We start from the raw sequence: 14102 nt of genomic DNA, 5'->3' as shown, positions 1-14102 counted from the left end.
TATTCAAAAAATTGCTACTTGCCAATTTAACTTTGTGTTTCATTCTTAGGTTTTCTTGAATCATGTTGCTATCTGTTGAAGTATGACTTGTTGTCACTTTACTTGTCTCCTGTGACATAAGATCTTGTTTGGAGTTCTTCAAGACGGATATCACCTGTGAAAATAAAGATGGATAATGTGATCAATAGTTTTTACATATCACTGCAAAACCGAGGTGTTCAAAATTGATACCATGGGACATTTTATAAAGTAAATATATACGGCATATTATAGGGTGTTAAAATAACACTGATTTTGGCCAAAAACAATTACATTGGTGTTTTGATAACATCCTATGGTTTTATTTTGGATTCTCTCTGCGGTATTTATCTATGTGACAACACCCTCAACCCGGTTTTGTTCTGGGAATGTCGAAGTTTGAAAAAACGGTACATGCAATTAAAGCGTCTGCCTCAATGTTCCTTAAAGGCAGTAGACACTATTGTAATAAGTCAAAATAATTGTTAGCATAAAACCTTGGTAAGGAGTAATGGGGCGAGGTTGATAGTATAAAATGGTGTGAGAATTGGCTCACTCTGAAATGACGTAGTTTTCGAGAAAGAAGTAATTTTTCACGAATGTGATTTCGAGACCGCAAGTTTAGAATTTAAGGTCCCGAAATCAAGCATCTGAAAGCACACAACTTCGTGTGACAAGGGTGTATTGTTCTTTCATAGTTATCTCGCAACTCCGACGAACAATCAAGCTCAAATGTTCACAGGTTTCTTATTTTATGCATATGTTGAGTAGAGCAAGTGAGAAGCATGGTCTTTGACAATTACCAATAGTGTCCACTGGCTTTAAGTGTAAAATATATTCAAACAATAAATATACAAGGCACTGGCAGTTCAAATTGAAAAATTGAACACTGCCCTAAATTAAAGATCGAATATACGAACTGCAGACAATCTGGTATCCACAGAACTGCTATATAAATTTAACCACGTGTGATTATTACCTCAGTGGTTATTCAACCAATATACGCAAAAGGCACTTCTTCACATGAGAAATAATAGCAGTATCTGAATACAAGTTTGCACGCCCAGCGAGAAACACTGTACAAACATAACCTAGATAGTATTAGTTTAATTTAATCAAATAGAGGTAAGAAAACAATGTGAACCTTTGGTAAGAATACGATGAGGATGGTGAGTGTTGTGCAGAACATAGAGATTGAAGAATTGAATATGAAGAGTGTCTGGGTGTCTTGTCCCAAGACGAGGTTGATAGCGAGACCCACGATGCATAGTATGACCACGTTGTACACGCTCATACCGATCAGCTTACTGTCATTCAGAGCTGGTATCGTCACCTGTAACAATAATCATTTTATGCAATTATTATGGAAATGTATTTTCAAAACATGGAAGATGAACGTGAAGTTTAACTGAGTTCATTCAAGAATTGTAGGCATTTTGCCATCTTGAATGCAGTGACTGTAGATTTTGATTGTTTTGATTGGTAGTCGTTTTACCAATACGTCATCATGATGATAACCATTCATGGGCCCAATTTCATAGAACTGCTCAAACACGCAGTTTAGCTAACAACGACATTATGCGGACCAGAATGAGGTTACCAGCCAAAACGCCATGTTACGTGTAACAAAATTCATGCCGGGTACCCTGGGCTATGTGTTGCCTAGCAGAAAGTTATTAAGCAGTATTTTCGGTAACTCGGTGAAATTCAGCCCTGGTTGATGAAGCAGTTTGGCATGACGCAAGTAAGCTATTGAACGGGTTAATATTGACCCGGCTCTGGCTCCCATGTGCCCCGAATCATTCCAGGGTCAGTGTTATAATCCGGAGTCTGGGTTATAATGTCTCAGATATTTTAGTGTCACAATGACGCAGAACCTCAGTTAAAGCTGCCATTTTTGTGTGGTTAATTTAACATAACTTTATAACAGGAATGCGTATACTTCACGAGAACTCAAGCCTTTGAAAAAAATACGCGAAATTCAGAACTTTTCAATATCTTAATCCTGAGAGACATAAACTCTCTACAATTACACACCAACCAGACCATTATACAAATTGATATTTAATATTTTCGAAAGTGATTGTGATTTTTATCATAATGCTATAAGTAGATATCAGGGAGATATTAGAAATATAATTTAATTTTAGTCTGGTGCTTTCCCTTACAATTGACTTGTGGATAACCAAATCTTTTTATATTTTTGAAGGTGATTGTCACTTTTTCATTGTAGATATCAGGAAGATATTAGAAAGATAATTTCTTTTCAGTCGGATGGTTTCCTTACAATTTACTTGTGGGTAATCAAATAATTTTTGAAGCCGATTTTATAACATAATAGTTATGAGATGTATATTTTGTATGACAATTGTCATTCAAAGTTGACTATACTGTCCACTTATGACAAAAATTGATATATAAATATAATATAAATGACGATGTAATCAACCATGACAATATAATAAATAATGCATGTCATTTGAAGCTATTGTCGTTTTGAGTAATAAAACCTGACAAATAATTCACAATGATGGATTATTTATAGTTATAGGCCTGAGCGTGTTTTGTACCTCCATTTTTTTTACGAGAAACGAGTGGTTTGTTCTGGCTTGTTTTGCCTGCTGGTAAAATAAAACACAACAGCACTGGAGAAGAACAAGTAAATGCAAACAACAGGCAAGCTCCCTGCCATCTTCTTTATACAACAGAAGATGAAATAGAGATCTTGAAGTGGTTGGTGGTTTATCTTGTCATAGTTGTTTGTATTTGTAACATTACATTTAATAATATTACACTCTCTTAATGTAAAAAGAGTGAAAAACACCACTCTTTACATTTCGAGTTGTCCCTCACATGGCTCTTTAAAAAGAGTGGTGGTTATTTCACTCTTTTAGAGGGGGTTTCACTCCAGGACAGAGTGAAAAAATACTCAAAAAGATGCAAACTTCAATCTAAAAGAGTGGAAGACCACACGAAAAAGTGTTGTCCCTCATATATGGCTCTTCAGAGAATGTTTTTTCACTCTTTTGCATTAAAATTATATAAAATTTTATTATTAAGATTAAAAACGTAAAATCATTTTTGAAACCAACATGAAAAATGACATATGTAACTTTACAATACGTCCACACAAAAAACAAACAAGAGATAAAACAAATTATACATTAACCTTTGCTTCGTGATTCAAATTCCATTGTTTATTGATCTCTGCACTTTGTGAAATCGAACTCGGGCATTGAGATCACAAACAAGGGGACCTTAAACAGTGTTTAATCTTTTTTTTGTTTTTTTTTGTTCCGCCCAACATATCGGCCAATCAGAATACACGCTACAAAAAAAAAACATGACGATTTAAGGTATCTCTTTCCATTTACTTAAATTGGATTTCAGCGTGCTGGGAAAACAAGATAATACGGGTTAATAGGGAATTCCAAAGTGCAGAAGCACGAATGACAGAGCCATTTGAATATCTCACTGTGTTAGCATTTAGAACAGATAGGCCTATAAGCAGTGAAGGCAAGAAGATGTGGCAAATTTTGAGTGAAAAGTGCGTTCTATTAGACGATTGTACACGTGATACTTCACGAAGGCGATTGCCTCAATACCCCCTGGTAATAGCATTGGTGCCCTTGAAATGCTCCAGTAGAAATGTACAGATTCCTCATGTGCCCTTTACCAAGGTTTACAGGGGAGAAAATGCCTTGGTGTCATTGCCCTTGCAAAAACAAAGCATACAAGCCTGCGATTGGTGTTACTTAGTGTCCCCTATAAATGTCCGTACCTGTCTTGTTTCCCATGCCAGGAATGCACCGAACAGCAGTAAGAGACCCTTGTACGAAGTGAGTGCGACGGTCCAGTAAATGTAGTAATCACCGGTGCAGAATTTCACGTACGGGGCGAGAGTCTGACTCCTGTTTGCGGGGTTAATCTGGAAGGGGGGAGGAAAAGGTGTCACATGTAAATACCGCTGGTTGTTTTTACATTTTTATGTTTGAGAAAATGTATTTAAAAATTCAGCAAATTCAATTGTACTCGCTACTTTGACATAATTGTTGGATATTTTAACACCAAACACGATTTCGAGCAACCATGTCTTCAAATGATATGATGTATAATCATGCTAGGTGACTCTCCCGATAATGTATGCGAGGATAATCTTAACGAAATACAAAAACATAAAAAGAAGAAACATTTCAAATGACGAAAACAAAAGGAACTGTTTGGTTTAATGAAAGCATGGCGTCATGCCATGTTCATGCCCGAAACTTTACGGTGACACTTTGAATTCACACACCCCATGCAGGTTTTGGCTACTTTCGTTTGAGTGTAGTTATAAAAAGGTTTGCGGTATAACACCATGTAATGACTATCTCTATTGAGTTGGGGTGGTTCTGAAAAGAACCGTTGGTTTCAGCTCGAAATTTGTTATTCAAAAGTATGTCTTATGATAGAAACATATCATTCAAAAAATTAAAATGAAAATGAGACACTGCAAGACATTAGTGAAACGAGAGTCGACAATTATGTTTAACAAAAACTCTGAGCTTTTTGAATCGTGTAAATGTTGGAACTTTGTGTAAAGAGGTCGTGCTTTGCAGAGTTACAACGTCACATTTATGATCGCACGTGTTTTTTAAGTGACTGCAGGAAACAAGATCACGCTGACTTGCACGTGTGGCAATGGGGGCAATAACCTGAAAGCCACTAATTAAACAGTAACTTTAACACGGTAGGATCCCTTGCAGTCGACGTCCTTCTAAAAATGCCCCCCCCCCCCGGCTACTTGGTGGCCCGTACTTTGCGACTCGTACTGTCACTTCCAATGTTTGAAAATGAGTCTCACATGCATTTTTAACTTATTAATCCTTTACCTCTGAAGTAAAGAAGTACTCATCCTCCCGCCAAGGGGAGATGAGTTGCCATGGTAACAGAATTGCGCAATCGATTAATAACAGTACGGCAACCATCGCCATGAGCTGTCTATCCTGCACTACCTGTAGATGAATAAATAAACACAAGGTTTAAACTTCTCAATCTATTTCAATCGCCTCTCTCTTGCACATTCATTCATAGTTATTTATTATTTTGTTTTGACAATAACAATTGTTTATACTTCTTATGCGCTTTTGATTTTGTTACCTATCTATAATGCGCAAATTTTATATTGAATTATTTTCCAAAAAGAGTATGGAATTAATGTCATGTTGAGTTGAATTGATTTTAAATTGAATTGAATTGAACTAGCGCGATAGAAAAACATGAATAGGCAAAGCAAATAGCACTCACATGAAAGCACTAGATTTACAAAAGGATTATTTTCCCCTTTGTAATGTTACGGCATGAAGATATAATGAATGAAATACAATGTACTTCATCTCGGAAGAATATTCAGCTGTCAGGCTGGCGTTATGGTGGTGTATTTCCTTGCCTTCCACCTCCTCAAGGACTAGGACCCCGGTTCAAATCCCACTGGGGCACTATGTGGAATGGGGTTTTCAGTCCCTTGAGTGCGTGTGTTTCCCCTGTGGATTCCTCGTTAAGTTCTCTCCGTTGGGTTCTTGGCTGGTTAATATTAATGTCGCCTTTCAAGAGTGCTAAGCTTCACAACCATTGATAAATGAATTGAAAGATCATAAGCTCGTGTATTGCAGAGGCTTGCAGTTGATCTTCACATGTATAACACTGACGAGACGTGACTCCCTTTAAGATTACTTACTTTTCGTTTGGGCGTCTTAAAAGCCACGACTTTATGCACTCGCCATGTCTTACTGAACATTGCCCCAAACGCCAAGACGAATCCTACTGACAGTAACCACACCCTCACCTGTTAACGAGAAATGTTTGGCTTTATTCAAAACAATGGTTGTTAACGATGCTTAGTCATTACATCATGATTCTATATATAAGAATGATGTTAATTTGTTAATTTGTATTTTATTGTTTTTAAACTTTTACAAATCATGTAATTTTTAGCGTACTGGCTGTGCGAGAGATTTGTACTTTAATAAACCATTTCAAATCAGATCAAATCAACGATGCTTAGTAATTCGGTCATGATTCTATAGACATTAATGATGTACATTTGTTGATGTATTTTAATGTTTTTAAACCTGTACAGATCATTTAATTTAGCCTAATGGCTCTGCGGTGATTTTTTATGGTAATAAACCATTTCAAATCAAATCAGACAAAATCAGATCAAATCAAATCAAATAATTCAGATCAGATCAGATCAGATCAGATTAGATTCGAACAAATCAGATCAGATCAGATCAAATCAAATCAAATCAAATCAAATCAGTTCAGATAAAATCAAATCAAATCAGATCAGATCAGATCATATCAGATCTGATCAGATAAGATTAGATCAAATCAGATCAGATCAAATCAAACCAAATCAGACCAAATCAGTTAAGATCAAATCAAATCAAATCAAACCAAATCAAATCAAACCTACATGGCAGAATGGCAGAAGAAGCTCCGCTTCCACGATGTTCCTATCGATACCGTAGAAGATAACAGAGACGTAAATCAGAGAGGTTCCTATCAGAATGATGTTATTCAGATTCGGGCTCGACATTCTCACGATCCTATAGGAAAGTCAATTGGAAATAAATCAGGGTCTAACATAATTTGAAAAAAAAAAAGAATATTATATGCAAATAAAATGTAAAAAATAACCCCTTTACGATTTTTTTTAAATAAAAGGTGGACAATATACGTGAAATTGAATGATATGTTGTTCACAAAAGCATCAGTAAAGGCATTGAAACAAGACAATGTAAATCAATCGGCAACGTTTTTATGTATAGGCCATGATATATGGGTTATGTCTGTCACGATTTGAAGAAAACAAAATTCCAATCTTCTACTTATATACTTATATGCCAGATGAACAGGAAATAACATTGTTGTAAAGATCCTTGATCTAGATGTAAGGATATGTGCGTTATTTTAAGAACCCAGACCAATTGTTAAAAGCTTACAGACGAATCTGTTGAGGATTGGTGTAAACTTTGTAATGAGAGCGCTTGCAGATTGAAAACCAATTAATTATTTCGATTACCAATCCAGTACATTGTCTTGTTTGATGTGTTTAACAAAGAAAAGACAAAATTAGCAACACAGTATTAAAACAACACTAATTTTACATCAATGCAAACCAAGCTACTTATTTCAATAAACTACAGCGCCACTGCAGACATTGGGGTGTTAGCATTGACATCATGAGTGGTGTCACAGATAACCAAGAATTGTTGTATGCAACATAGTGATAAAACAACACCAATGTAATTGTGTTTGCAGAAATTATATTAAATTTTGATTCTCTCTTGGGTATCTATAATAATAATATGTGAAACACCCATGGTGTCAAATTTAGAACCCCAGTTTTTGCAGTGTACACATAATATGGTACCAATGCCAACGCCCCATTGTTTGCAGTGTAGGCTACTGTTTTATTGAAATAAGTATACGTTTGCATTGATGTGTGTCTTTACAAAAGCTCGTTGTACTGCCCCTTGTCGTATAGGGCCTTCTAACACTCCAATCGAAACGAGAGCTTTCAAGTTGTTCATGATAGCCATCATTTTTCATCGCCCACAAACATTTTAACATAGGCCAACGCCAAATGAAGTTCTTTACCTTAATTTACGATGCCACACATTGAAGGTAAGAAAGGCAAGTGAGAGTAGAATACCGACCCCTGCTAATGAGCTGAAACAAATGAAGGTAACCAGGTCTATACCAACGTAGACATTGACCCTGTGCTGTCCATTGGGCGTTTGGTCAGGTGGTACCACTCCACCTGTAAGTCGACAATACAAATATTCAAATCCCTCATTTTCAACAGTTCGTACTTGTGCTATGTTCTGAGTATGAGCTCTGAACTTTACTTGATAGTATCGAGTTCTGGGCATGAGCTTAGAACTCAATTTCTGAGTATGAGCTTAGAACTCAAGTTCTGAGTGTGAGCTCAGAACTGTATTTGCTATTATCGAGTTCTGGGCATGAGCTTAGAACTCAAGTTCTGAATATGAGCTTAGAACTCAAGTTCTGAGTATGAGCTTAAAACTCAAGTTCCGAGGAGCTCAGAACTTTACTTGCTATTATCGAGTTATGGGCATGAACTTAGAACTCAAGTTCTGAGTATGAGCTCAGAACTTTACATGCTATCATTAAGTTCTGAGCATGAGCTTCTTTTAGTGTAGCAATGACACTCGATTGTCCTTGGTCCCTTGTAGTTGTACTGGGATTGATGTGCACGTAAAAGAACCAAGAACACTTATAAGAGGAGGGGTTATTCATCGGTCTATCAAGTTCATGATACACGTATACCAAGCATTCTTGTTTATAGGTTTCATCATGCATGTAAGCTACATAATAGGTTAACTTCTAGACATCATTGGTTTCATAACCAGAAATAAAGTATATAAAACTAATGATAGCTTCGACCCAGTTTCCATCCAAATTGTAAAAGAAAATAACAAAATAGTGGTAAATCATAAAATTCATAGAAAACGAAAAGCAAGCTGATGAAGATGGATTTGATAAACCCTGCATCTAAAGTCAATGTTGACCTCACTCCAACAGCCCCAATAAACCTACCTGGCCATAACAGCTCAAAGTCCATCTTCAGCTCAGCACTTCCAATGTCGTATCTACCAACAGATACCTCCAGATATTCTAATGAGGGTAATTAAAGCACAGATAGCTGCAATTACTTTCCATGGGATATTTATCAACGTTGTTGCGTGAAAATTTGATGTACCGCGTTACAACATGGGGCTTTTTGTTTAGCTCCATGGTTACAATGACACAGAACTGTCAACGCTTAACATCGCAAATTAATGAGTTCCACTTCAGTGCGGTACTGAAAGAGTTGCGTAACATTTGTAGTTGTAAAGCAAAGTAAGGCAAGTTTGTTACTTTTTCAGTTTTATAAACATCTCAAACCGTTTAATAAATAATAAATTATAATTAAATAAATAAATAGATACATAAATAAGTACAGAGTCGAAAATACTGCCAAACATTATTGCACAACAGAAATGTCTTAAATAATTCCTTTCAAAGTTTGAGCGAACGAATGTGACGTCATCAATGCCGCTGTTCTTAATCGGGCATTTATATCAATCTCGTAGTTGGTATGAATTCATGTTTTGTAGTAGGCTTATACTCTCTCATTCCCTCGTTCCGTCTTGCTGTTTTAAACAAAACTATCGAATACTGAGTTTATCTTCTATACGCCATTTTATAAGACAGCACTTTTGTGCATTTTAAAAACGCGGGAAATTTTTCAAAATATGTATGACTAATAAAGTCAACTTACCGGCTTTATCTTGGCAAATGAAAGGGAGGGAATCGTTGCAGTTACCCGCGTTGATTACCCATCCCTCGTCGGTAAGTTCGAACACGGAACATGAAGTGCTGTCTGAAGTGTCTTGTGTAGAGGACTCCTTGATATCAGAACCACCAACAAACCTGTTGGGTAGTGAATGGTGTTTGAAACTTTTCACGGGTGTCGCAAGAAAACAACAACTTTAATTCAACTTAATGTGTACACCAATGTACGAAACTCTTTATTAGAAGACATGCGTGGACTCTGCTGAGAAGAGGTGGCGTTGTCTCGACGTTTCGAGAGGTGTACTCTGCTCATCTTCAGGAGAGGGGGGCGAGCAGAGTATGAACTCTTCGAAAAGTCGAATGCCACAACATTGCATGCTACGTAGAGCTCAGCAGAGCATACTTAGCTATCAGTTAACCAATTGCTAACGTCAAGCCTGTATTTATATTTACATATTTGTGTTAATATCTCATTTTTCTTTTTTAATATACATAAGAATACTTATTTCAGTTGCCTTCAATGTAACTACCTAATAAGTACACCCCAAAAAGTTCCTCGGAAGGAATTTTTTAGCATGTCATCCCGGCCTAGATTTTTGTTTACATTGGTGTGAATGAAATGAACCAAGAGTAAATGTTAATGAGTCTAGAGATTTCCTCTGAAACGAAAGACTAGATCCACCTCAAACTGTTGTGAATTTAAAGCTCCGGATTGTGGTATAGTCAAGCAGGCAACAGTGTCGTCCTCATGTCTTTATTTCATTCAAACCAGAGTAACAAAACCCAGACTAGACTAGCCTGATTCAATTTCTTGAAATAAAACGAGAATCAATATTCGTTACTCTCGTTTTACGGGGACCTTGACAAAGAAGTATTGGGGTGACCCTGTTTAGAGGGTTCTTTTTCGTACAAGCGTCCATTAAATGATGCTTCACTGTCAACGGTTCTGTCCCAAACCCCTCTGTATCCATTTGCCAACCAGTGGGTGGGGATAGGGGACCGTATAGGGGAAATTGTGCCTTTGATGTACAGCAGGAAATTCGGGTCAGTTTTTGGCCTTTTAACAAAAATTGAGGTGGAAAAACAAGCACTATTCAAAATCGAAATGGCATGCCATTGCAATTGCTATTCACACATTTACTTTTCAAATCTGCGATGGCCCTATGGTCAAACGTCTTTCCCATGGCATGTGGTGCCACATGGTTTTTTGTTTTTGTATAACCAAAGACACAATTCCATCTCGCACTTGGAATGCGAAGAAGGTTTCAGAAGCAAATGACGCTATAAGCAGGACCAAATTACAATTGCGTATATCACACGGTCAGACATTCCAATCAATAGTCCAAATAATTTGGTGTGGAGTGACGAATGGGAGGAGAGGATGTTGGAATATCGAGGCCGATTAGAGAATTTGTATCATTGGTGTGAGACTCTAACTAAGATTGTCTAAATGCTCTGACTGCGCGTATTGCCAGGGGTCAATTTCACAAGGAGTTATTGCTAAACAAAAAGTGATGTCACACAAGTCGCCATGGTAATATTAGCATCTCATTTTGATAAAGCTTAGTGTTTTTGTGTAATCGAGCAAAGGTTTAAACTTGTTTGGTGGCAAACTTGCATTGAAGAGAAATTAAATTAATTTTTGCTAGAGGCCTTTAGAGCTACATAATTCGATTATAAACTAATCTCAGAGCAGTACCAACAAGTTCTCAAGACCACGGGGAACAATTATAGATCAGTTAATAGCATAGAGCTAATAGCATTATGGTCCACAGTTTCGAGAGATAAGAAAAGAAGAAGAAGAAGAAGAAGAAGAAGAAGAAGAAGAAGAAGAAGAAGAAGAAGAAGAAGAATAAGAATGTATTAAAAACGTGATGTCAATAAGATAAAGATAAAGAAAACTAACTACATCGGATAAGGATGGTTGGTATATAATAAGGGATGTGTCTTTAATTACTCACCATTTATTGGACCCCAAACCCCCAAATGTATCCACGAGGAAATCTAGATGCGACTGACTGTCGACTACTGCCAACTGACTCTCGTCATTCTCACTGCAGTGAGTTGACGCTTTCTGGCCGGTAGCTGGGAGGTCAACGAAGAGGTAACAGCTATCGTTGTGTAGCAGCCAATTCGGCCAGCAACCAACTAGCGGTTGTGCGTTGGGGGGGGGGTCAAAAAGTAAATTAGATGATGGAACAATTGATTAAGTGTACATTATAATAAATGTTTATATTAAGAAAATTATTACATTTTTTACCTAAACGTCGATCTTTATGTAAAGCATTGTATTTTCCCGAGTCCTGAAAACGACACAATCTTGTGTAATTTTGAACAATCTCCCAACTGCCATTAGGGAATCTACAACTGCTTTTCATAAAGTCCTTAAGACTCACCTTTTTCCAAGTTAATTTCTTTCTAGTGTGCTATGATCTTGATGGAATTGCGCCTTATAAATTTTAATTGTTATGTTATGTTATGTTATGTTACATATTTGACATTAATTGTACAAACCTATGGGAATGTCAAATATCCAATATCTAAAAAGTAACATCTATACTCACTGTACACAAATATGTGAATGTCATATATCCAATATAAAACTAACTTTACTGTTCTTCATAATAAGGTTGTGATTTTAATAATGTTTTCAACCGGAAGTCCACTTACGCGTTGATCGGTAAACGCCAACCTTCGAAATAAACCAAGGCGGCACTAATTATGATTCTTTGATTAATATTGACTCTTTTCATTGACATTGCACCTAAATCACCTTCACTGATTATTACTTTGTGATTTGAAGCAAGTATCTTTTTGTTATGTTTTCAAGCATAACGACCACTTAAAGGCAGTGGACACTATTGGTAATTGTCAAAGACTAGCCTTCACAGTTGGTGTAACATATGCATAAAATAACAGACCTGTGAAAATTTGAGTTCAATCGATCATCGAAGTTGCGAGATAATAATGAAAGAAAAATAAGCCTTCTCATACGAAGTTGTGTGCGTTTAGATGGTTGATTTCGAAACCTCAAGTTCTAAACTTGAGGTCTCGAAATCAAATTCGTAGAAAACTACTTCTCTTGAACACTATGGCACTTCAGAGGGAGCCGTGTCTTACAATGTTTTGTACTATCAACCTCTCCCCATTACTTGTAATCAAGAAAGCTTTTATGATAATAATTATTTTCAGAAATTACCAATAGTGTACACTGCCTTTAATGCGGTCAAATATTATTTGTAAAACAGACGAGTCTGGTAACTGTACCTCGTAACTGTTCAATCTGAGTGACGGCAATACGGTCCGCTCCAGAGAAACTCACAGGACCCTGGTTAAAATAAATAAGTTGATCAATATAAAACATAAGATACTGAATTGTTAATATACTTACATCTATGTGACAGGCACTGTACACGTTTGGTTATTGTAAAAGACCAGTATTCTTACAACTTGGATGACAAATCTGTGAAAATTTGTGCCTAATATTGGCCATCAAGGTTGCGCGGAAATACTGAAGGAAAAAAACATCCATTTGGCACAATTTATTGTGCTTCCAGTTGTCTGAGAAAGGCTACAGGACTGAAGTCTATCTCATATTCAGAAACTTTAAAGAGAAATTACCGCTTTCTAAAAACAAATACGTTACAGAGGGAGTCGTTATCCACAATAAGTTTCATCGTTGTAATTTTGTATGCTAATATTATATGTTATGAATAGTTGCCAAGAACGTGTCCAGTGGCATGCTCTCGGGTAATACAACCCCTAAAAGAAGTGTGTAATTTTTTACCGAAATCTTAAAGGTTCTTACAAAGATGGTTTTAGTAATAAGCGTCCTGCAAAATTATTTTTGTCGGAATGCCCCTGTGATAAGAAAAAAAAAAAAAAAAAAATATTCTCGAAAATTGGGATCTCCAAAGACCGTCTTATGCCTACGTTTAAAACACCAAACGATGAGCACACCTTTAAGACTCACTCTTGTTTATAATCTTACATACAAGAAGTTGAGTTTGAGAAAAAGGGGAATTACAGGGATTTGTAAATCAATGATTTCTTCATTTAATCTTGCTCCAGTATTCCCACCGTACAATACGCTATCTTGCGAGACGTCGTTTTCCATAATTCTTCGTCCTTACAGAGCCACTAAGATTCGCCTTTTGTACGAACAAAGGACGTCATGCCCTTGAATGAGGTTAAATAGATTAAGTCAAAGTCACCCAATTTTCTAATGGCTTAACAATTTCATTTGCTAGAAACCAAGTGTACTTCGATTTATAAAACCTATATCCCTGCTCAACGCTATTGTGTCAGCGCACTATAATAATACAAGCCATTGAAGCGGCAATTGTGATAAAACGTGTGTCATTGTGGCTCACTGTTCGGCGCTCGTATGTATTAAGACAAGTCACACTTCTGTTAACACATAATTTTTTTGTTGAGTATTAGAAAAGCCTGGAGTTTAATAAAAAAGAAAATACACAGATATAAATATTTAACATTCTCATTTTAATTCAAAAGGGTTGAATCTGATAAGATGGGATTATGATGATATTTACCCACATGGTCCACAACTATAGACCTACAAGTACTTGTTTGAGAAAGTATTGCAAAAGACCGCCATCACTATACAGACAAACATTGGAAACGCGCACGTGTACGCGCGAAGCACAATTCTAAGCCATTGAACGTCTTTTTTGACCGTGAGGGCACCGTTTTAGTTTTTTACATCATACAATGCGAGG

At 36.6% G+C, this 14102-nt stretch overlaps 1 protein-coding gene across 1 annotated transcript in view; it reads right to left on the bottom strand.

Moving 5' to 3' along the window:
* LOC139948140 (gamma-aminobutyric acid type B receptor subunit 2-like) overlaps window positions 1-14102 on the bottom strand; it is a 42573-nt gene that overhangs the window by 843 nt on the left and 27628 nt on the right. The window contains exons 9-19 of the mRNA XM_071946188.1: window positions 12631-12691; window positions 11325-11511; window positions 9350-9501; window positions 8626-8703; window positions 7663-7825; window positions 6476-6608; window positions 5735-5842; window positions 4890-5012; window positions 3800-3946; window positions 1163-1351; window positions 23-154 (exon numbers count right to left, since the gene is read on the bottom strand). Of these exons, the coding sequence (XP_071802289.1) occupies window positions 23-154; window positions 1163-1351; window positions 3800-3946; window positions 4890-5012; window positions 5735-5842; window positions 6476-6608; window positions 7663-7825; window positions 8626-8703; window positions 9350-9501; window positions 11325-11511; window positions 12631-12691 (1473 nt within the window). The remainder of the gene's footprint in view (window positions 1-22; window positions 155-1162; window positions 1352-3799; window positions 3947-4889; window positions 5013-5734; window positions 5843-6475; window positions 6609-7662; window positions 7826-8625; window positions 8704-9349; window positions 9502-11324; window positions 11512-12630; window positions 12692-14102) is intronic.

The sequence above is a fragment of the Asterias amurensis genome, chromosome 1, assembly GCF_032118995.1.
Source record: "Asterias amurensis chromosome 1, ASM3211899v1".
In the NCBI taxonomy this organism is placed as follows: Eukaryota; Metazoa; Echinodermata; class Asteroidea; order Forcipulatida; family Asteriidae; genus Asterias; species Asterias amurensis.
The sequence above is the reverse complement of the archived record's forward strand: the minus strand, read 5'-3'. Positions and strand labels throughout refer to the sequence as shown.